The following is a 23213-nucleotide window of genomic DNA, read 5'->3' on the forward strand; positions in this document are numbered from 1 at the left end:
TTTTCACCCTCTTTTGTGCATGAGAAATCGATGGGGCTAACTCCTGTGCTACATAGGAAATAATATAATTGTGAACATTATTTTAATCCCTCCTTCAATGCTTTAGTTTAAGTCATACTGTTCTATACCAAAACCAACCACATTACAGTATAGGAGGATATTTATGGTGCATTATGGTCCAAAATTCACTTAAGCTATGGGAATTTTTTTGTCATATAAAAATGTTTTGGATGTACACTGCCAAGAGCCATGGGCTGGTGTTTTATTTTGATGCAATAGAGAGCCTCAATTTAAAAAACAACTTTTGCGTTGTTTTTCTTCTTCGTCATCAGATGAGGTCTCTGCAAAAGCGCTCGGTATGCCTGCAGCCCCTTTTCACCTCTGATTTACTAAGGAAAACATTTCATGCTTGTAAGAGCCCCCTTAAAAGACTCAGCCCTCCAGCCTCTTCGCCGGCCGCGTCCGAAGGTGTAGCGCCACCAAACAGCGCCCACAGGCGCACCTCATGACCAAACTGAAACCTCTCTACTCAGAAGTAAGTTCCATTGTTCTCAATGGGGCTCGCTCCCAGGTGTATTAGGACTGTAGCCTTTCAACCGAACACGTTTTCATCCCTCTTAACCTGATAAGACAACTTTATTTCTCTCCCACACGAAACCACATACAGTAGTTTACTTTCCCAGCGCCTCTACCTTCTCATAAGAATTTGCTTCAAACCCAAATTATATCTAGTTTTTTTACTTCAGCTAATTTACTGCGCGACTAACATTTTTATAGACTGGGTTAAGAGGCAATCTCTAACTCTTGCCATTGAAACACTTCTAGCAATAAAGTATTCGCTTATTTAATTCATTAAAACTACGCTTCTTTTCCTTTAGTCGCCTTTCTTTGCCTTAAAGTTTCGCGCACAAACTCAAACAGCAGCGGCACATTAATAAACTTTATTGTTACAGTGAATTAATTCCTGGCACAGTATTGTACTGCTTAGGTACTGCAACTTATTGAGTACCAAGAATGTAACTTGGTCAACTCCGAAATGTGAAATTTGCCGTGTCCCGGTCGCACTCCACGCACTCGTATATTCTGGCTGAGAGATCACTTTTATCCCAAACGAAAGTTTTCTTGACAGTGGCTGTAGTTTTCCCAACGTCCAGTAGACGGCATAAACGTTCAAGCCTTCAAATACCAGGCGACCGAGCAGGTTTTGTTTTAAATAATTAAGCAAGCTGAGTTTTTTTATTCAGCGAGTGTTTCGGTTGCTTTTGTTTTTGTATGAAGCAAGTAGTATATTCACATAAATTACAATGGTCCTATTTTTTGTTAAAAGAGGCAGACTCTAAATCAGGTGACAAAACATACCCATATTCATAACTCGAATTAAATATAAGCAAATTATCCCACAGCCCTTACCCCAAACCTGCTGAAGAGCATCGCATAAAGGACTGATTTATAGATCTTTAGTATTACAACTATAGTATGTACCCCTGAAATTCTTTTGAGGCGTTTTCTGTAGTTTGGGAGAACTAAACTCCTGTATCTGAAATTTAAATCATAACAACAAGCTCAATGTTCAAATGCTTTTCCACTGCACGCCAACAAGTTATAGCAGCTCTTTCGGAACTCTAACCGTGAAGTGACTGGGAAGAGTTTGTGTGTGTTTTAGATGCATAAACCAGGCAAACTTATGTCTAGACCTCACCTCCACTTTCTTGTTATGTGCAACTCCGCAACTTCACACGTTTCAGTTTCTGAAAGGCTTCCATTTTGACTTCACGCCACGCTCCTTGCTCACGCAGGAGTTTTTCGTGACAAAAGTCGAGGGTAGTAACTCATTTCCCAGTTAATTTTAGTTTTTCACAAATTTATAGCGGTGTTTAGAAAGTTTTAAGGCAACCGTAAATTTTATTAGGAATATTTTATTAAGCCCTCCATTTAATTAATAAAAGACCTCTATAACTCTGAAAATGTCAGAGCTGGTAATTATGTTAAACAGTCTAGCTGCCTTTCTCTCCCTCTCCCCCCCCCCCCGCGCCTAAAGAGATTCAGGCATTTTAAAGACTTGAAAAGAAAAAGCCCCTATGCAAAGTCCTGCTTTCTCCCCCTTCTCCTCTTCCTCCTTCTTCTTCTTCACCTCTTTCTTTTCTTCTTTTCTGCAGAATGCGTTTTAGGCCTCTCATTCTCCATCCAGACTGTTTACTGAATACAGTGACTTGGCTATTTTGTCTTTGCCTGTCCCGGTAATACAACCTGACCTCTGGTTGACTCCTGAACTGGACCAGGCGCCCTTTGTTTTCAGAAGTCAGAATCCAGTAAACAAATCTTCTCCAACTCCAAGCGCCCCAGTCCATGGCTTGCACATGGCCCCTTGATTCATCTTCACTTAATCCCCCCTCAGTTAACCTCCTTTTATTATCACCTTCTCAGGTTTTGCCCTTTAATGGATCTTTAAATAGTTTTCTTTTTCGCTTGCTCACAGACATTCATTAAGCGTTTGACTTCTTTTTGCTTTTTGGTAAGCTCACTCCGATCACTTCAAACTCTTATCTGTAGCATTCCTTCATTATCTCTGCCACATTTAAAATCTGTTTTCTTTTGTTTGTTTTTCCTTATATCATGCCCTCAAACCTAAATACTGATGGATGGGGGGTGACCAGGGAGGAAAAACACACTTGTGCTGCTGGTGTTAGTATAATGACATCAGGCTAGTGTGTAACAACAGCCTGTAAAGTTTGTTTGTTTTGGTGAATATTTAGTAATGTATGATGTCATGGATCGTCATATTAAAACTAGAGACTTGTACTCGGGAAGTTGGAAGGCAGGAACATTCTGTTTAAGGTCGTAGGCGCAAGAGACTGGTAGTTTACACTAGTGTAATCCGTCGGAAATAAATGTGACTACTCCAGAATAAATGGTTAATAATTTACGCCCTATCTGGGGTACACGTCTCATTCTTTTTCTTAAACTTGACATTTTAGGCAGTGTTACTTGAGAGCGAGCCCCACTGAACTCCTCAGGATTTACGTTCGAGTAAACACGCATGAAATCGGGCTGCCCAAAGTTCTGTTAGAAGTATGTGCCCTGTTTTTAGAAATTACTATAGAAAAGTCTACCCTGACCCTGAAACATCTTGGTGTGATTCGCCACTGAAACTTTTGAGAACTTTGCTTCTCGTTCGTATGCGAGGCCTGCAGAGGTGTAGAGAGCCAGAATATAACCTCTGAGGAACTGAAACCAAATGGGCCGAACAGTCATCACTGAACACTCACAGAAGCTGTGCTCGAAACACAAGCGCAGCACGTCCTTCTAAAAGCAGTAGTGTCTTGGAAAGAAAACAATAAAAGTTGTAGCCAGTTTTCTGGGGGTTTTTAGGGTTTTTTTAAGCTCGCTGCTCCCTTTCGTCTCCTTTGCAGAGTTTTCTAAAAGAGTAAAGAGGCGACCGCAGCGAGACTGTATACTTCAAAGTCCTAGCACCGATAGGAAGTCAGTAATACAGTGAATTCAGATCCCAGGTTTTGGGTTGAATCGGGTCAGTGCTGGGGAGCGGGCGGGCGGCGGTTATAGTTGCATTTCCTAAAAAGGCCATCTAGTTGTGAAGTGTGGGCCGTTGTAGTCAAAAGCACAAAACCCAGGGCTGCCTCGGACAGTTTACGGAGATAGTGAGGAACTGTGCGTTTACTTTTTCCTTTTAATAGATGATTAATTGCCGCCCGCTTAGTCTTTTTATGACCAGTATATTGCAACTCGATACGGCCACGGTGCAATTTCTCACAGCAAGTTCCCGCTGTAATAACTGTTTGCTAATTGTTTTTTTTAAAAAAACCCTTATCCAGAAGGAGCTTTGCGCAAACAATTTGTACTACTGTAATTACACTGTAAAAGTGTTTTAGCCTCGATTGGGCTGAATTAATCTCAGAAAGGCCTGGGAATGACACTGGCTACAAGATGAATAGCTCCCTTCCTTTCCCTTTCTCCCAGACCCACCCCCTTCTAAAGAAGCATTGCACGGCTAGGAATGCTTGCCTGAGAGAAACTTAGGAAGCCAGAAGGTCTCGCTTCTGTTATAGAGAAGCAGCACACAGGAGAGTGAGAGGTCATGGTCCAACTGGAGTTTAAAGTGGGCAAAATTGCCTTACCTGGGAAGCTTTAATTTTTCCACCAGCCCCCGCCGCTGGTGCGTAAGGCTGAGGTATCTCACCGCGAGGTGGTGAGCCCAAAAATTGTGTGTGTGTGTGTGTGTGTGTTTGGAGTTTGTTTCTGAAAGAAGTTTGAAACCTCCTAGCACAGATGTATCAGGGGAACAATATTTGCTACCATGCAGCAGATTGCTGGTTCTCTCTCTCCCTTTCCTTTCTATGTTTTTTTCTTAAATAGAAGAATGCTTCTCCCCTCAGGTGAACCCGGTTCTTGGAAATATGAGCGTGGAGCGATTACTCCGCCACTCTTCGGCCACATCCATAAGGCTGCTTGGATACTTGGTGTGATTGCACGGCTGTTGGATTTTGCGCTTTATTCCCCCACTCTTTGGACTGATCTGATAGATGTCAGGCCTTCCTTTTCTTTCCCTTAATACTCAACTTTTTATTATCTCCATCAGCCAACAACAGGTATCCGTCTCTAAAGAACAGGGAGCGGAAAAATAACAGACCATTGTACGGGGAATTGTGGGAAAAAGAGACCCCTTATTATTGTGAATCTTCGCCTTCAACTCCCAGAAGCGTCTGTGCGCCGTCCCAATTCTGTTTGAAAAAGCAAATTTAAATCAACCCCTCCCGTCCTTTAGAAATACATGTTTTGTGGCCCAAAAAACCTTAATAGCAACACGCAGGAGACAGAAAGCGAGGCTGTGCTGTTGGAAGCAGCAGCAAAATATTTCTGTTAACGTTTCACTTAAGAGTCTTCTTTGGCCCGAACCAAACCTTATGTGATTTATTTCTGTTGAAATATATTGGTAGAGCATGTGAGAAGAAAACCATAACATTGCCACGGTTCTAGATCAGAGAGGACAGAAATTCTTCATTCGAGGAATGAATTGGAACAACAATAACAAACTTTTTTTTTTAATCTGGAACACTTCATGATAGCTCTGCTGCCTATAAAAGGTACCAAACTGCAGCTTTTACTGTCACGTGTGAACAGGATGCTGTGCTCGGGAAGACGCCTGGAGATGCGATCCCCGATCCACCTCACCTCTTGCCTTTCTGGAATCACTCGGTGCAGGGGGAAGACATCTGTGTGAGCCGACCAAGAAAAAACATGATACCCAGACAAAGTGACAGAAGTGTAAACCCGTCACAAAGCCCACTCCAAAACAGAAGAGAGAGCACTGGACCTCACATTTTACCCCTTTTTAAAGAGGCAAACCAAGTAAAACCAAGATAAAGCATTTTCCCACCCGCCCTCTCTGTTTAATAGTAGCAGCGGTCGTATTCCCCTTTTGGATTAAATCCCAACACGGGGCAAGGCAAATGAGCAATCTTTCTGAACTTATCAACTTCGGTTCTCTGTGAAGTGGCTTTTGGGGGAGGAGGCGCTCCCCGCAGATCGAAGCTCCCTGCTGATCGATTATTTGATAATTGATTTCTCCCAAAAAACCAATCCATGCCTGGCTTTTCGAGAAAAGGTCCTGATTGGATTACAGCTGCTCCACTGCTGCCTGCGGCGGGGGAGATTCCCCCTTCTATGAGGTTTTCAAAAGGAATGGAGGGGAGTCGGTGGGGGCGGGAAAACCCTGCCTGACCGAGATCTCGGCTCTGGGGGGGAAAGATGTAGCAGTTTGGAGACAACTCCTTGCGCAAACGCCTCGCCTCGGACGGCGGAGGTGCAATTCCAGCCAAGCAGGCTGCTTTGCTCCCCTAATAGGGCTTTCTTCTCCCTTAACTCCGTTTCCTTTTGTATTCGCTTGCGAGAGGGAGAAAGGGGGACGCGTAAAAGTCCTGCAATTCCAAGGCGCCAGGCAGAGGTTCGCTTTTTCAGAGGGAAGAGTAAATAGAAATTAATCACTTATTTCTAGACAAAGGAAATGGCCACTAGCCTCGGAGGTTGCTAACAGTGTAGTGAAGGGTCGCTGCTGGATGTGCCCTAGATGTGACACGAGAGAGAGAGAGAGAGAGAGAGATGTCTTCAGAACTGACCTCGGTCCCATTTGATGAACCTAAGCAGAACCGCAGTCACAGAAGCAGATTCACTACAAGAAAGAAAGAAAGAAAGAGAGAGAGAGAGAGAGAGAGAGAGAGAGAGAGGGATTGGATAGGAAAGGTGGGAAAAGCCCTAAACGTTGACGAAGCAGAGGAGAAAAAGATAGATAAATTCCGTGCAAAAGAAGACACACACACACACACACACACACACACACACAGCCTTCAACGCCACGTTGGGGTGAGTTTAAAGAGAAACCACCCAACGCCAGAAAGCCCATTTTCTCTTGACTTTCGCCCCGTTAGTGATTCAGAAGGTAGCAAAGGAGAAGCTGGAAGTGAGGGGCGAGGGTAGTCTTCCGACGAGCAGGAGGAACCGCGCTCCAAGGAAAGCCTCCCAAACATTCGTGAATCTTTTCAAACATCAGGGAAGGTCTGCCACTTGAGGCTTCTGGCAGGCACAACCGATGCCCACAGGGAAATATCACAAAAAATAAAGGGAGGTTGTTTTAATGCACGTGTTAATAATAGGTGTCCTCATTTTAACTTCTGCTGAGAAAACGTAGAAGAGGAGGCATCTTTCCAGCATGCATTTATGTTGAGCTGGACTCCAGAAAAGTCCTCCATCCTCCAGTTAACTTTTTCATTTCCACGAGGACGCTGTGCCAGGACCCCAGGAGGAAAGTACTTGCGAAGGCCTAGTGGAAAATGCATTGGAGACTGGACCCAAGACCAAAGAAACAAAAATAGAAAAAAACAACACTCCCCCAAAACCAAACCAAACCGCAGGGAAAACTTCGTACACTTTTTTTTTAAAAAAAGACGCGGCCTTCCCGGTCCCTTATGTTTCGCCATCTTCCTCCCCAAGTGACAGAGTGGATCTTCTGTACGCCTTGGTTCCCACTCTCCTCGCACCCACCCCAGCACACGAAGTTGCTCCCCCCCCCTTTAAACTGCACTGCGAAGGACTGGCCTTCAAGCTGACCCTTTTCTTTTCCCTCCTGTCTATTATGCAGTACGACGATTTACCCCATTACGGTGGGATCGATGGAGTGGGGATCCCGAGCACCATGTACGGGGACCCCCATGCCGCCAGATCCATGCAGCCCGTCCACCACATGAATCACGGTCCTCCGCTTCACTCCCATCAATACCCGCACACAGCTCACACCAACGCCATGCCCCCAAGCATGGGCTCCTCCGTCAATGACGCTTTAAAGAGAGATAAAGATGCCATTTATGGGTAGGTACAGCTAGCATCAGGTTCATTAGCTTAAGACGTGCTCGTTCCCCGTTCTTCCCCTCCCTGAAGAAAGCCACCGTTTACTCGAGACCGTAGGTAAATAATCCGGGGCAGCCGAGGCTTTGCATGGGGATGACGGACCAGGGGGGGCGGTGGGTTGATATCAGTGCTTCTCATTGCCAATCGGTCTCGGATGGACAAATGAAACCCTTTCACAGAGAGATTTTGAAGGATAAATGCAAAGAGGTTGGGCCACTTTAGAATGATAGTGGTCAATATTTTATTGTAAACACCGCAACACACCTCGCCTAAACCCATGACTTTTTATAGGTAGAGAAGGAAAGAAGGAATGAAGAGAGAAAGAAAGAAACTGTGGTGGCAGTAGACATAAAAACAGAGGGAGCTGATTGCAAGTAAAATCTTTTCAGGAATAGTTGAGAAATAATGAATATTTCCTTTGCCCGCCCCCTTCTACCTTAAAGTAAAACGTTTTAAAATCTAACAAACCTTTAAATAATGTTTCATTTAAAATGAGAACTTCAAGGTTGACTTCCAAGTTGCAACCCCACGTCTCTCTATAGCATTTGAAGCCTCTCCAACGTGGGAACTTTAAAAGTAGTTTTTTTTGTGGGGGGGATTGATCTGTCTCACAAATATGACTTAAAAGGAATGATCACCAATTCAGTTTCAATTCGGAGTGTGAAGCACAAGGTGTAAAATAAAGGAGGACATGACGTTGCTGTGGCAAAATGTTTAAAACGTGAGATTTCATCAATCCCACAAGGTAATTTATTATAGTGCAGTAACTAGGCAGTGTGTGAGAGAGAGACAGCGAAAGAGGGATTGGAAAGGGATAGTCTAGGCCAACTGGAGAGAAAGGGCTGGTGTCACACATTTTAGCGGTTAGGGATGGGTGACTTTTAAGGGGAAGTGTGTCCCCCACCCTACCCTCCACGCCTGCCCTCCCCACCCGTTCCAAGCCTGGTTGGCAATTTAGCTGAGCTGCGTAACTTCGCAGCCCACTCCAAATTATAAATAAAAACAGAGTCCCCACTCCACCTTAGTGTACATGGAACCCCATTAGGTCTTCCCCCACAACTAAACCTACAAAAGAAGATTCGGTGTTGGGTGGGTGTGGGGTTTTTTTGCGCGGGGGGGGGGAGATATTTCAAAATGGCAACTAGACCCGAGGTTGGTTTGAACTTTAGCTAACGTTAACAAGCTCTCTGACCAAGTTTGCTTCAAAACGGCCATCCTGGAGATCTCTATGGCTCAGGCCCTTGCGATCCAGGTCTGGAGAGTAGCAAAGTGAGCAGTGATTGGAGAAGTGGGTGTAAAAAGCCGGGGAGGGGGTTGCCGATGGTTGAGGAGACCTGCTGCTGTAAACTTCATTTTGGGCGCTCCTCTTGAATTTGCTCTAATTGCTGTGTCCTCTTGTGTGTTGCTTTGGTGACTCTTGTATTTTTCTTTCAGACACCCCCTCTTCCCCCTCTTAGCACTGATTTTTGAGAAATGTGAATTAGCGACATGCACTCCCCGGGAACCCGGGGTGGCGGGCGGCGATGTTTGCTCCTCAGAGTCTTTCAACGAAGACATAGCAGTGTTTGCCAAACAGGTCAGAAAACAAGTCTCAATGCAAATCTCTTGCACTTTCCCTCCTGTACTGTTCCAAATGTCTGGTGATGACGAGAGTAATAGCAGCAGCAGTAGCAGCAGCAGTAATAGCACTAATAAAGTGACAAGGCTAGAATGCATTGGAACTGTTATCCCTTGTCACACACGCCCCCTCCCCGGAATGGATCGCAAGCCTCCGGCCTCAGGTTCCTCCCCACACTGACTTGGGGGCGAGCCTCGGAGGTTTTCTGCCCTCTGCCCGCCACCTTGCAAAGGAGCCTGCTTCAGGCTTTTGGACCAAGGCGCAGCTGACGCTCGAAAGCCTCTGCTTGGCGTGGCGAAAGTACTGCTGGCTTCAGCCCCCGAAAGTATTCCCGGTGCCTTCGCTTCGCTTCCCTAAGCGGGTGCCTTCCTAATCCAGCACTCGGGGGCTTTGCATGAAAGATTGCAGAATGGACCCCACGGGTGCTGTGTTCGGGAAGAATCCTAGCGATGCGACCCCCTACCCACTCCCCCTTTTGCTTTTTTGGAACCTCTCGGTGCAGAGAAGGGAGCGAGACCCCTTTTCATGCAAACCAGGAAAAGAAAGCATATTTCCCAGGGATATTGACAGACGTGAAGACGAGCTCACATAGACATCGCCTACTCCAAAACAGAATAGAAAGCAGCATTTCATAGCTTTAAAAAGCCCAACAGAAAGCCCCCCCTATCTTTTCTCCTTGCCCGAAGGGTGGGCGACACTTTCTATTATTATTATTTCCCTTTTGGATTAAATCCTAACACAGGGCAAGGGATCACTTTCCAAACTGATCAACTTTGGTTCTCTGTAAAAGAAGCCGAAGTGGCTTTTTTGGGGAGTAGGCGCTCCCGGCAGATCGAAGCTCCCTGCTGATCGATTATTTGATAATTGATTTCCCCCTCAACCAATGCACGCCCGGCTTTCGAAAAGACGATCCTGATTGGACTACAGCTCCTCCACTGCTGCCTTCTGAGATTTGGGTGAGCTCATTCTCTATCCTACGGCGGGGGAGATTCCCCCCCCCCTTCTGTAGGGTTTTCGAAGCTTGGGAAGGGAATGGAGGGGAGTCGGTGGGGGCGGGGAAACCCTGCCTGGCGGAGATCTCGGCTCTGGGGGGGAAAGATGTAGCAGTTTGGAGACAACTCCTTGCGCAAACGCCTCGCCTCCGACGGCGGAGGTGCAATTCCAGCCAAGCAGGCTGGTTTGCTCCCCTAATAGGGCTTTCTTCTCCCTTAACTCCGCTTCCTTTTGTATTGGCTTGCGAGAGGGAGAAAGGGGGACGCGTAAAAGTCCTGCAATTCCAAGGCGCCAGGCAGTGGCTCCCTTTTACAGAGCGAAGAGTAAATAGAAATTAATCACTTTCTTTCTAGACAAAGGAAATGGCCACTAGCCTTGGAGGTTGCTAACAGTGTAGTGAGGGGTCGCTGCTGAATTGTGCACCAGACACAGCCGTGTGTGTGTGTGTGTGTGTGTGTGTGTGTGTTTTCGTCTTCCCTCCAGAACTGACCTGGGTCCCTTTTGGTGAGCCTAAGCAGACAGACGACCAGCGTCTCTTAAGTCACAAAAACAGATTCACTAACCTGCCTGGGAACTAATTCAGAGAAAAGAAAGGAAAGGGGTGGTGTGGAGGGGGGGCTGCAAAACGTCGGCGTTAAGCGGGAGAGGAAAGGAGGATTCGCGCACAAAAGAAAACACCCACCCAGACACACACACACACACACATCTCCAAGGAAGGCCGCACTGGGCTGGATGTAGAGAAACCCCCCCAGCCGCGGCAACCGGAGCGAGCCCTTTCCCCCTCGCCTCTCCCCCGGTCGGAGCGAGTCGGGAGGCAGCGAAGGCGACTCTGGAAGGGAAGGGGAGCTGCTGGTGTTGGGAATCTTCCGACGAGCAGGGCAGGAGGAACCGCGCGCTCCCAGGCTCCCGTCATTGTTCGCTCCTCTCCGCCAGCGCGCTCGCCTCCCTGTGTGTGTGTGTGTGTGTGTGTGTTTTGTTAATGGGGAAGCCTCTGCTCGCCGCTCTTCCCTGCCGCTCTTCCTTGCCTTGCGGCTCACCCAACCCACCCCTGCGCTGCGAGCGTAGTTGATGCAGCCCGCTGCATTGTGTAAGACGCGACCTGTTATGGCCACCACTACTTCCGGGTTCCAGCATTCTGGTCCAATTCCACCTCTCCGCCTGGGTGCAACGCACACTTTACACACGCACGGGAGACTTGCAGCAGGCAGCATCGATCGTGGCTCCTTTAAGACAAACTCAGACAGCCGCCTTTTCTTTCTTTTTTTTCTTTCTTTTTCTTTCTTTCTTTTTTTTCAAAAAACCTTCTCTTCCTCTAGGCTTCTCCAGTTGCACGGAGGGAAGAGAGAAAATCTGATTAGGAATTAGGACTGAATCAAGCGAGCGAGAAAGAGAAAGGGGAAGAGGAGGAGGAGGAAGAGGAGGAGGAGGAGGAGGAGGAAAAGAGAAAGAAAGCTTTTAGAGCTCATATGCTTTTGATGTTAGCATTTGAGGTGTCTTGACCACTGGAAGCACACACGGAGGATTCTCATCATTCATTCACCACCTTTGACAACCTCTCCTTTGATTGACAGCTGGAGTGGCAAAAAGTCATGCGAGTTGGTAGTTGCGTTTGAGAGGCACTTTTTATTTTTATTTTTTATTTCCCCCCCCCCCCAAAAAAAACCCCACAAAACTGATTTGGGGGAAAGGATATTTTGCTTTCTCCCCGTCGCTGTCTTGGAAACCAAAAGGGAAGAGTGTGAGCGACGCGGGAAAAGGAAGGAAGGAAGGAAGGAAGGAAAAGAAGAGGAGAGAGACGCTTCTTCTTTTCTTTTTTCTTTTTTAAATGCTGAATGATCGCGCCGCTTCTCTGAGGTCCCTCCGGCTGAAGACTCTGGTCGGCTGCTCAAGCTACTGGCGACTTTAAAGGATTCTTTTTCCCTTTATTTTGGGGGGTGGGTGGGTGGGGGAGAGCACGTTTTGTTTCTTTTCACGCTGGCCTTAAAGAGGATATATTAGAAGTTGAAAGGGAAGGGGTGCGAAGCAGGCCGATGGCGCAAAGGGTATGTATTATTTTTTTTAATTCGTGATTTCCGAGTAACATAACATTGAAACGTGGATCTTAGAGACACTGCGAGGAGGGGGGGGGCAGTTTTGTATACTCTTAGAAACACACGAGGGAGCGTGTAAAGTCTATTACTGTTTTGAAAGGAGCATGTTTTTTTAACTGTGCATGTCCAACATACAGGCAGGTATGAGATGCACTGGAGACCTTGTTCCCATTTATTCGTAATATTAATTCATACCACAGGCCACCTACTAGAAGGAGACGCTGACTACACAAGCAGCTTCGAAAATTGAATGCAGTTCCTTTTAATATTCAGTTTCTGTGTCTCTCAAAGTAATCAGGGTACTAAATAATATGCCTTTGGACCTTTAGGATATGGTAGTAATATCTTTACAATTAATAAAGAACTTATTTAAAATAACATTACTGTAAATGGAGGGGGGGCAATCAGAGCAGTCCATACATTCCAACCAAGATGTTGTTTTGAACACATTTTCATATGTAATGATGAGTCCAAATAACAGTTACACGCACTTGTGTTCCTAACATTACTATTTATTATTTATTTTATTAAATGGACACCATCACTCTGCCGAAAAAGTTTACCAGTTTAGGAAGACTGTTGATAGTGACAAGAATAATGCAACCAAGAGGCCATTTAAAAGGAAATTTAAATTTTCGAATACATTTTCTGGCACACTTTTGGCAATGCCCCTCTCACACCACAGTTGGGAAAAAAAAGTTAGTCCACTGATCCTTTTGCATTTACTTTTTCTGTTTAAGCAGCTGGAAGGACTCCCCCCCCAAATTCTCCACACCCTCATTTGTCCTTAATTAAATAGATATTGAAATGGCAGAGTGACCTCCCCCCATACACCTCACTAACACAGCTTCCCCCCCCCCCAAGGAACAAAAAATCTTGTTTTTTGGGCACCTGGTTCTAAAGAGGAAATACTAAGCTGAGCTTCCCAGAATAAATGCTAAGAAAAGCAGTCGATGGATTTTTGAAAGTAGTCAGAGCTGGAGAAACAAACTATTAAATGAATTCCTCCCTCCCTTAAAGGAAATCATGGTTTTAGCTTTGTCACACAAACACCTGAAGCCTGATTTTTGTGTATGTGACTTCTCAAAAGCGGTAAACTTTAGGACAGGATAAGCTCGGATGAATTAATTCTTTAAAATACTCTCTGTCAGTTGTGCAAAAGACTAACTTTTGTCCCACCGCCCCACCCCCACCCCTGAAAACACAGCCCCAAAGAAACTTGCTTGAAATAGTGATTATAAATGGGTTATTTCTATTTTTGTGCTCCTGTACCTTCCTGAATCTTTTCAAACATCAGGGAAGGTCTGCCACTTGAGGCTTCTGGCAGGCACAACCGATGCCCACAGGGAAATATCACAAAAAATAAAGGGAGGTTGTTTTAATGCACGTGTTAATAATAGGTGTCCTCATTTTAACTTCTGCTGAGAAAACGTAGAAGAGGAGGCATCTTTCCAGCATGCATTTATGTTGAGCTGGACTCCAGAGAAGTCCTCCATCCTCCAGTTAACTTTTTCATTTCCACGAGGACGCTGTGCCAGGACCCCAGGAGGAAAGTACTTGCGAAGGCCTAGTGGAAAATGCATTGGAGACTGGACCCAAGACCAAAGAAACAAAAATAGAACCCCCCAAACCAAACCAAACCGCAGGGAAAACTTCGTACACTTTTTTTTTAAAAAAGACGCGGCCTTCCCGGTCCCTTATGTTTCGCCATCTTCCTCCCCAAGTGACAGAGTGGATCTTCTGTACGCCTTGGTTCCCACTCTCCTCGCACCCACCCCAGCACACGAAGTTGCTCCCCCCCCTTTTAAACTGCACTGCGAAGGACTGGCCTTCAAGCTGACCCTTTTCTTTTCCCTCCTGTCTATTATGCAGTACGACGATTTACCCCATTACGGTGGGATCGATGGAGTGGGGATCCCGAGCACCATGTACGGGGACCCCCATGCCGCCAGATCCATGCAGCCCGTCCACCACATGAATCACGGTCCTCCGCTTCACTCCCATCAATACCCGCACACAGCTCACACCAACGCCATGCCCCCAAGCATGGGCTCCTCCGTCAATGACGCTTTAAAGAGAGATAAAGATGCCATTTATGGGTAGGTACAGCTAGCATCAGGTTCATTAGCTTAAGACGTGCTCGTTCCCCGTTCTTCCCCTCCCTGAAGAAAGCCACCGTTTACTCGAGACCGTAGGTAAATAATCCGGGGCAGCCGAGGCTTTGCATGGGGATGACGGACCAGGGGGGGCGGCGGGTTGATTTCAGTGCCTCTCCTTGCCAATCGGTCTCGGATGGACAAATAAACACCCTCTCAGAGCGAGATTTTGAAGGATAAATGCAAAGAGGTTGAGCCACTTTACAACAAAACATTGACCACTATATTTCTCCCCAGCCCTTCAACTAAAAGCCTAGACGCGATATAGGAATTGGATAAAAATGAAGAAAATTGTATATATAGATCTTTTTGTAATTCCAAAGTTATATATCGCAGGGGCGTGGTTGAGAATGTCATTTGGTTATTTTGACCTCTTTAAAAGGAAGGAAGGGAAGGAAGGACATGAATGTTGTAATAGTAAAAATAAAGCTGGGGTTTGATTGAAAGTAAAATATTTGCAAGAATATTTGAGAAATAAAGAATACTTTTGCCCCTTTTTACGTTAAAATAAAATCTTTTTAAAAGCCAATAAACAAAACCCCTTTTAACTCTAGTGTGTTATTTAAAAGGAGAACTTCACGGGTGGCTTCAGAATTGCAATCCCACGCCTCTCGGCAGCGTTTGAAGCCTCTCCAATGCGCGAACTTTAAAATATAGTTTTCTATGTAGTGGGGCTTGATTTGTTTCACCAGTATGACTTCAAATGAGTCGGCAGCATTTCAGTTACAATTGATCATTCAAACATTTCAGAGGGAATAACTGGAACCCCCCGATTATTATTTTGCCTACTGACAACGATGAAACTTAACCGTGATAGTGGCGTTTTCTTTAAGTTGTGAACCCCACTAAAAGGTTGAAAGCGAGGTGAAAAGGAGCGTCAGGCAGGGGGTGTAGAAGGCGGGTGACGTTGCTGTGGTAAACGACTGCATTGACGATAATAAAATGTTTAAAATGTGAGATTTCATGAGTCCCACAATGTTATTTATTATTGTGCACTAACCAGGCAGTGTCTGAGAGAGAGCGAGAAAGCGAGGGAGAGATTGGAAAGGGATAGTCTAGGCCAACTGGAGAGGAAGGGCTGGTGTCACACATTTTAGCGGTTAGGGATGGGTGACTTTTAAGGGGAAGTGTGTCCCCCACCCTACCCACCACGCCTGCACCCCCCACCCGTTCCAAGCCTGGTTGGCAATTTAGCTGAGCTGCGTAACTTCGCAGCCCACTCCAAATTATAAATAAAAACAGAGTCCCCACTCCACCTTAGTGTACATGGGACTCCATTCGGTCTCCCCCACAACTAAACCTACAAAAGAAGATTTTTTGCGGGGGGGGGGGATGTTTCAAAATGGCAACTAGACCCGAGGTTGGTTTGAACTTTAGCTAACGTTAACAAGCACTCTGACCAAGTTTGCTTCAAAACGGCCATCCTGGAGATCTCTATGGCTCAGGCCCTTGCGATCCAGGTCTGGAGAGTAGCAAAGTGAGCAGTGATTGGAGAAGTGGGTGTAAAAAGCCGGGGAGGGGGTTGCCGATGGTTGAGGAGACCTGCTGCTGTAAACTTCATTTTGGGCGCTCCTCTTGAATTTGCTCTAATTGCTGTGTCCTCTTGTGTGTTGCTTTGGTGACTCTTGTATTTTTCTTTCAGACACCCCCTCTTCCCCCTCTTAGCACTGATTTTTGAGAAATGTGAATTAGCGACATGCACTCCCCGGGAACCCGGGGTGGCGGGCGGCGATGTTTGCTCCTCAGAGTCTTTCAACGAAGACATAGCAGTGTTTGCCAAACAGGTCAGAAAACAAGTCTCAATGCAAATCTCTTGCACTTTCCCTCCTGTACTGTTCCAAATGTCTGGTGATGACGAGAGTAATAGCAGCAGCAGCAGCAGTAATAGCACTAATAAAGTGACAAGGCTAGAATGCATTGGAACTGTTATCCCTTGTCACACACGCCCCCTCCCCGGAATGGATCGCAAGCCTCCGGCCTCAGGTTCCTCCCCACATTGACTTGGGGGCGAGCCTCGGAGGTTTTCTGCCCTCTGCCCGCCACCTTGCAAAGGAGCCTGCTTCAGGCTTTTGGACCAAGGCGCAGCTGACGCTCGAAAGCCTCTGCTTGGCGTGGCGAAAGTACTGCTGGCTTCAGCCCCCGAAAGTATTCCCGGTGCCTTCGCTTCGCTTCCCTAAGCGGGTGCCTTCCTAATCCAGCACTCGGGGGCTTTGCATGAAAGATTGCATAATGGACCCCAGTATGTAACGAAGCTAGGAAAGATAATAACGCCTTTGCCTCTTCTCCTTTCGTATTTCAAACCTCTTTTTATTTCTTCTTTTTAAAAAACCCGTCCTGAACTTCCCACGGTGTATGTAGATCCGAGCAGAGAAACCCTTATTTTCTTCTAATCCTGAACTGGATAACTTGGTAAGAGTTCAAATACATATTTGGTATTATATTATCTGAATTCTGGAGATGCAGTTGTCATTAGTACTATTTTAAAGTTCTTTGGAAAACGTCTCATTAGCTTGAATTTTGTGTAACCGGAAGCGCAGGTCAACCGCGCAGCAACAACACGCGATCCAGACATAAGAACTGGGGTTGGGTAGTCGAGGGCGCTTGTTTAGCGTCCAAGACATGCTGCTGTTTATTTAAATGTGATTATTTCATTGTTTTGGAAAGGTCGAATAGCTCACCTCTGTTTGTGAAACAGTTTTATAGCTATTATGGGTTGAGAGGGATTGAACCAAACTCTCACCTTAGATAGATAGATAGATAGATAGATAGAGGCGATCTTTAAAAATTAGACATGCGGTATTGGGAACAGCTCCTTCCCCAATATGGCCAGGCTCTTTATCCAGAAGTATTACAATATAGAGAATATACTTTAAAAAAAATAAAATAAAATAAATGTTTGTGATCCGTGTAATTTAGCTACTTGGTTAAAATGGTAGTAATTTTTTTAAAAAACAAACAAACAAACTTGAGATCTCTCCATGTTAAACAACATACGAAAGCCATTGCTATTAACTTTTAGTGTTGCCATAAATCAAAACACGCGGGTACATATATGTGCGTTACATTCACACGCATCTACTTTGATAGTAGAAATGAAAGCCAGCTATGGGGACACAGTGACTCACGTTTTTTTGTATCTTTGCAGATGATCCAAGCCATACAAGTATTAAGGTTTCATCTGTTGGAATTAGAGAAGGTAATATTCTCTCTCTCTCTCTCTCTCTCTCTCTCTCTCTCTCTCTCTCTCCCTCCCTCCCTCCCTCCCTCCCTCCCTCTCAATAATGTTTCACGAAGTTGAAGCTTCGGCAGAATTTGCATAAATGTCTTTCTTTCTGGTAATTAGTGTCAAGACCAATCATGCCGTCCATTTCTCTTCGCAGTTTAATTACAATTTCAGCCACAAAAAATCTGGATCACGAACTCGCTGGCTGTGTATCCCTTTTTACTACCTTTGTACAAATTGTTGCGCATTCTCTCTACGTTTGATAATGTTTGGAACACTGATACCTCTTCTGCCTGGTTCCTGTGGGTAGTTAGGTCAAGGCACATCGTTTGGTTTGTAGTTAGTTTTGTAGTGTATTTTTTTTTAAGCCATCTGCTGGGTCACACGCAGGGCATAGATTGTCCTGTCACGTTGTGCAGAAACAAGCCAGAGTTGCTAGATGCGTCAGTTTCTGTTTCTCTTGAACTGGGCAACTCTCCTTCCCCCATCCATCCCTAAGAGTAAGAGACCTGAACAATCCGAGTTTGCTCCTTAAATTTCTGCGTAACAATAATAAATTCGGTTCTGGGTGCAAGTATATTTCAAGGCAGCGCCAGAATCGAAGCATTTCAGGGACCTATATTTCAGTGGACCTGTGTATGTCATTGATAGCTGGAGAATTTACCACTTGCCCTAAAAATAAATGAGAGATTTATTAATACATGGGGGAGTGGGGAGGGATGCAGGCATTCCAGGCATTTTATCTAACAGGAACAAGTGGATTGGTTTCGTTCTACAAGAAATAGGCTAAAATAGGCCCATTCACATTAGGTTACAGTGCCTCCAAATTTAAGGTCATGGATGTGTATAATGTTTTTCACCAGAGTGCATTCAGCTCTGCTTACAAGTGGAGGAGGGGTCCCTTTGTGTCCCCAACCTCCTTCGGAAAGGGTTTGCGATGATATAACTGGGTGAAATTAAATAGTTTACCTTAAATGTCACCCATGCAGGTCACCCCGCTAATGGTCACAGCTCCGAGAGCAGATGAATTTAACACGGGTGTTGAATACGTTGTAGGCTGTGAATCATCTTGTCACTGTCAATTTTCTGGGATATCTCTATTTTGCTAGAAAAGAAAGTTATTCTTAATTCTGGATGCGTCTGGAGGGGATAATTGCAGCGTGTTTCCCCCTGTTTAGAACTTTTGATGTCAGGAACGGGGAGGGGGAGGGGGGGAAGTGATTGCTCTTGTCAATTTCACTTAACATGCCCTTGACTATATTTTGGTTTTGTTACTTCTGTCATAATGTAGGTACACGAATTGTGTGACAATTTCTGCCACCGGTATATTAGCTGTTTGAAAGGAAAAATGCCTATCGATTTGGTGATAGACGATAGAGAAGGCGGATCAAAATCAGACAGTGAAGACATAACGAGATCAGCAAATCTAACAGATCAGGTATGATCATCTCCAGTCTTGTAACAACCTCTCAAATCTGTATGCAGATAGCTCACTGGGTCACAACGCCCCTTTTTATTATTTGCATATGATTAAGCCCCTTTTAGATAAATTTCCATCGAAATGAAAATTTTTGAATAATGTGGCCATTATTGTTTCATTAAGGCTTGCTCTCCGATTCGACCTGGCAAAATGAGCTTGTAAAAGCATCGCCTGCAAACTTGACCTGTTCCTTGTCGCTTTTAATTTTTGTCTTTATTTTATTTACTCCCTTTTTAATGATAATAGAAGTGTTTAGGCCTGAATCGTAGGCTTTCGGGTAAAGTAATGATTTGGGGGTGGAGGTGGGGGCGAAGAGAAGGGGGGTGGGGGAAATCCGAGATAGGTGGTCCGGGGAAAGAAGGCAGAGAGGGTTTGAAATCTAGCAAATGCTGGCTATTTTCTTTCTCTCTCTACGGTTCATTAGCCTGTCTTGTCAGTTCTTCTTGGCCCGAACGCTTTTAGACCTCAGTGAACATTGCTTTGTGCCGAGCTTGACGGCTGCAAAGGGCGTCGGGTTTTATTTGACTTAACCGAGAAAATAAATAATAAAAGCACGATTCCTTTTATTTTATTTTATTTTAAATAATCGTGTGCGCGCTCCAAATTGCCTGCATGCGTTCGACGCGCCTTATATGGGATATTCGCCATCAGTTGCAAGGGTAGGCCCAATCTTGCCGCATGCCAGTGTGATTTAAAGTGGTGATTTCGCCATGGCCACATGCGCTACCTCGGAATGTGCTATGCTTTCTTCTTCTTCTCTTAAGGAAAACGAAAGTGCCGTTTTGGATTAATACGGGATGTGATACTAACTAATCGATGCTCCTTAACACAGCAATTAGCGACCATCGGGGTCTTGGTTCGCGGAAGGTGGCGGGATGGTTAATGGTTGTTGTGGAGTTGCAGAAGCCGTTTCCCTTTCAAAGGAAGCGGCTGGCTACTCCGAGTTTTTTCTACTTTACGACCCGATACGTCGGAGGGTCCAAGGGACAGTCGGGCCGCGGCTCTGTAGGCTTCCTTTTGTTAAAAAGAAAAGAGAGCCAGGCGCCGCCGAGCCGGCTTGGGTCTCCTGGAAGCAGCTCTTTCTTGGGATCCCCAAGGAGGCACCGTCGGGTTGACTTAGCGCGTTCTTTCCTAGATCCGCTTTGGCGAGAGGCGCACCGCGCTGGCGCGTGGAGATGCGCTCTCTTTGGTGGCGCGCCTTACTAAGGCGCGACGAGGCATGGCGAGCAGAGGCTGTCCGGAGCAAGAGGAGCGCGCGCGTGCTGAGCCCTAGGCTTCCCAGAAGCTCATGAACAAAATGTTAGGGAACATGTTGCATGGAGCCTCTGCTTCGCCGCGCCTCTGCTGGTAGAGGCAGCAGCGCCTTTCCCCTGTGTCCACTCCTAAGTGGGCGTGTAGCTCGTACTCTGCTGGTCTCCTGGCACGACGGAGGCGAGATGGTCCCTGTTTGGGGAGATGGCTCTCCTTTCTGCCTCCGCCGGAGCCCCTGCCTGGACGCCGAGCACCCGGGAGCTGTTACAATCCAGCCCTGGATGAGGAAAAGCTCGGGGAGCTACTCTTGAATAACAATTGTAATCCAACAAGTCTAACTAGAAAATGGGTTTCTAAAAGCTCTGGAGCGCTTGGTACATAAAGCTATTTGAGCAAATTACAAGAATCGCTCAGGGGCACGAATGAAATCAACACTTTAATTGCCTCCAAAATGAAGATTTATACCCCATTTTCCAAACGAACCATTATTTTATTAAAGTGAAAGCTGAAGAAGTGAACTTATTGTGTTTGTTTGTCTTTTGGTTTCTGTTTTCTTTTTAAGAAAATAAGGGGGGTTGATATTATTGATACGCTGAGACCCTTATCTTCAGCTGTTTCCGCATCCTTCCCTTTCTTTCCCGTCGCAAAAATGACGATCTAAATATCCAGCCCATTATAACTTTAGGGTTGGGAAAAGGGTAGAGGGGCGCCGGGAGCCGAAAGTTCTCCCGTTTTAAACTTTTGATACTTGTCTTGTCGCTATTAGGTGAGATTGGCCCGCAGTTTATTGCGTTTCCAGTGACTTTAGCCTGAGAAGTTGGACTGGGGGCGAGGTGGTCTGTTCAGTTTATACACACACACACAGAGCCTCTGGTGCTCCTCACAGTTTATAAAAGTCGCGCGGGGTCGTGGCTCCCGGTCCTTCGTTTTTGATTTTAGCACAAGACTCAAGGAAGACTGGCTTCAAGTTCAGTGGAGAAGTTACAGGTCTTTTCCTGCGCGCGCGCGATGGCTGCGCCGAGCTGGGCGCGCGCGCCGCCCCGTTTGTTGGCCGAGCCGCTTGCAGCCCGCGTTGCAGAGGCTGCCGTGGGCGCTTCTCCGGGGAGATGTGCTGCGCCGCTTCCTCCTCTCGCCTGCTCAGAAGCGACGGCTAAGAGGAGCGCAGGGGCTCGACCTGTTTGCAGCCGCGTTGCGCGCTCTGTTGCAGGCTGCGCCGCGCAGGCAGATCCCCTCCAGGGGCTGCGCCAGCCGCGGTGCCACGTTAGTTGTCTCGGGAGCTGTGCTGGGTTTCTTTCTCCGCCTTTGCTCGGCCCTCGACGGCAGAGCCCTGAGCCGCCGGGAGCGAGAGGCAGCTCCTTCTCTCTCTTGCCGGGCTGGGCTCGGTGGGGCGGGGAGGAGAAGCCTCCCTTCCCGTAGCTGCGCCCACCCCGTCGGAGAGAAGAGGGTGGCTCTCGTCTATGCCGAAGCACCCAGCCTCCCGCGACGGAAAGCCGGCGGAGCGAGCGCGCAGACGCCCCCTTCCGGCGATCCGATTTGTGCTCCAGTTGCGCGAAGCGCAGCCCGGAGAAAAGCGGCGACATTTCAACCTCCACCCAACGCTCCGATCTGAGCTGATCCGGAGGATCGCGCAGAGCCTAACGTGCCGGTGTGGCAGCTGGGATTAGGGGAGCTGGGCTGGAGAAACGGGGGCGCCGCCGGCCGAGCCTTGGTGGGATGCTGGTAATCGGGTTGCGCACGTTGGAGAGCGAATGGATCGGGGGCAGAGCGAGCCAGAAGGGATTAGGGAATGGTCGTTGTAGGGAAGGAAACCCGCAGTGGGGAGAGCACAGGGGTTTTGTTGACCCCGTGCCGCGTGTGTGGATTGGAGACGTACACAGATTTGCACAAAAAGCGCGTGCGCTTTATGACACCTGCTTTTGCAGGTGGGGAGGATGGCCCCAAAACAAACCAGAGGTCACACCCAACTGGTAATATGCCGTGACAGACAGAATGTCAAAGGCGAAGCTTTCCCCATATTTGTAGCTCCCTACTAGAGAAGGTCTAAGCTGTTTAATTTTTGCCTGTCCCGCAGTGCTAAAGGCCAAGGGCCCTGCTCTTCTCCAAGGCCAGCCTGAAACCATGCAAAGAAATCAGGTTTCAGGATCCAGTTCTGTTACCACAGGCCTTTCATCAGCCAATCTGAAACTGGCAGTGCAAGCATGGTGTTTCAGATGGAGTCAAGAGGGACTGAAGATTTACAGCAATTCTGTGCAGATGCTTATGCTTGGGTAAATTCAGTGTTTAAATTTTTGAAAAGTAAGCAGTGCATTCATTAGTTGCAGTTGTTTACTAATATCTCATAATAGCCACTGTTTTTTTTATAGGGGGAAAAACTTTTTTGAGCAAAAAGGGTTTGAAATCAGCACCCAGCCATGAAGCTCACTGGTTAACTCTGAGACACTCACTCTCTCTTGGCCCAATATACTTCGCAGGGCTGTTGTGGGCATAAAAAGGAAAGGGGGAAAATAATGAACACCACAGTCGAACTCTTTGGAGGAAAGGTGCTTAGACCACCACCAGGAACTCACCCGCATGGATGGGAAAGCAACTAATAAGCGTTCCCTGCATATTGCTGCCACAGTCAACTCAACCAACATTCCCCCTCCTTTAGCTACTGCATTTCCCTAGGGAAAAAAACACAGCATTTTTAATTGTGAAGCACACGTCTTCACCCCATCATTGCACTGCTACATTCTTGACATGTTAGAATAAAAACAACAGCAACACAACATTTGGATGATGTGAGATATATTAAAAATTAACATCTGCAACTGCATAAATGCAGTACTGCATAGTATTCACAGGCAACAAAGAGGTGATGAGAGACTAGAAACATATTTGATGCCAGAGAAACAGGCATCCTTCCTGCCGCCATGCGTTGATTGCTGTAAAATTTAAAAACTGGAATGTAGCAAACAAAAACAGTTTGCCATATACATTTTTAATA

The 23213-nt window shown here is 46.4% G+C and overlaps 2 protein-coding genes across 5 annotated transcripts in view; both read left to right on the top strand.

The window, feature by feature from the left end:
- The first annotated feature begins 6978 nt into the window (after positions 1-6978).
- LOC128409925 (homeobox protein Meis1-like) lies at positions 6979-9654 on the top strand. Its single transcript, XM_053380465.1, has 2 exons — positions 6979-7377; positions 8851-9654. Exons 1-2 carry the CDS (start codon positions 7145-7147, stop codon positions 9212-9214), a joined length of 597 nt encoding a protein of 198 aa, XP_053236440.1. The 5' UTR covers positions 6979-7144; the 3' UTR covers positions 9215-9654.
- Positions 9655-11966: 2312 nt separating this feature from the next.
- The window catches only part of MEIS1 (Meis homeobox 1), a 153036-nt gene continuing 141789 nt past the window's right edge, over positions 11967-23213 (top strand). For all 4 annotated transcript variants that reach the window (XM_053380460.1, XM_053380461.1, XM_053380462.1 and 1 more), the window contains exons 1-6: positions 11967-12069; positions 13990-14216; positions 15916-16057; positions 16632-16682; positions 17419-17469; positions 18788-18934. In XM_053380460.1, the coding sequence (XP_053236435.1) occupies positions 12058-12069; positions 13990-14216; positions 15916-16057; positions 16632-16682; positions 17419-17469; positions 18788-18934 (630 nt within the window). In that variant the 5' untranslated portion in view covers positions 11967-12057. The remainder of the gene's footprint in view (positions 12070-13989; positions 14217-15915; positions 16058-16631; positions 16683-17418; positions 17470-18787; positions 18935-23213) is intronic.

Source organism: Podarcis raffonei, chromosome 3 (genome assembly GCF_027172205.1).
Source record: "Podarcis raffonei isolate rPodRaf1 chromosome 3, rPodRaf1.pri, whole genome shotgun sequence".
Lineage (NCBI taxonomy): Eukaryota > Metazoa > Chordata > Lepidosauria > Squamata > Lacertidae > Podarcis > Podarcis raffonei.

What these genes read in the sequence shown, in the direction of transcription:
- LOC128409925 (XM_053380465.1), top strand. Translation starts at nt 7,145, where the DNA reads ATGCAGTACGACGATTTACCCCATTACGGTGGGATCGATGGAGTGGGG. An exon ending in GATAAAGATGCCATTTATGG is followed by an intron (nt 7,378 to 8,850) that starts GTAGGTACAGCT and finishes TTTTTCTTTCAG; the next exon opens with ACACCCCCTCTTCCCCCTCT.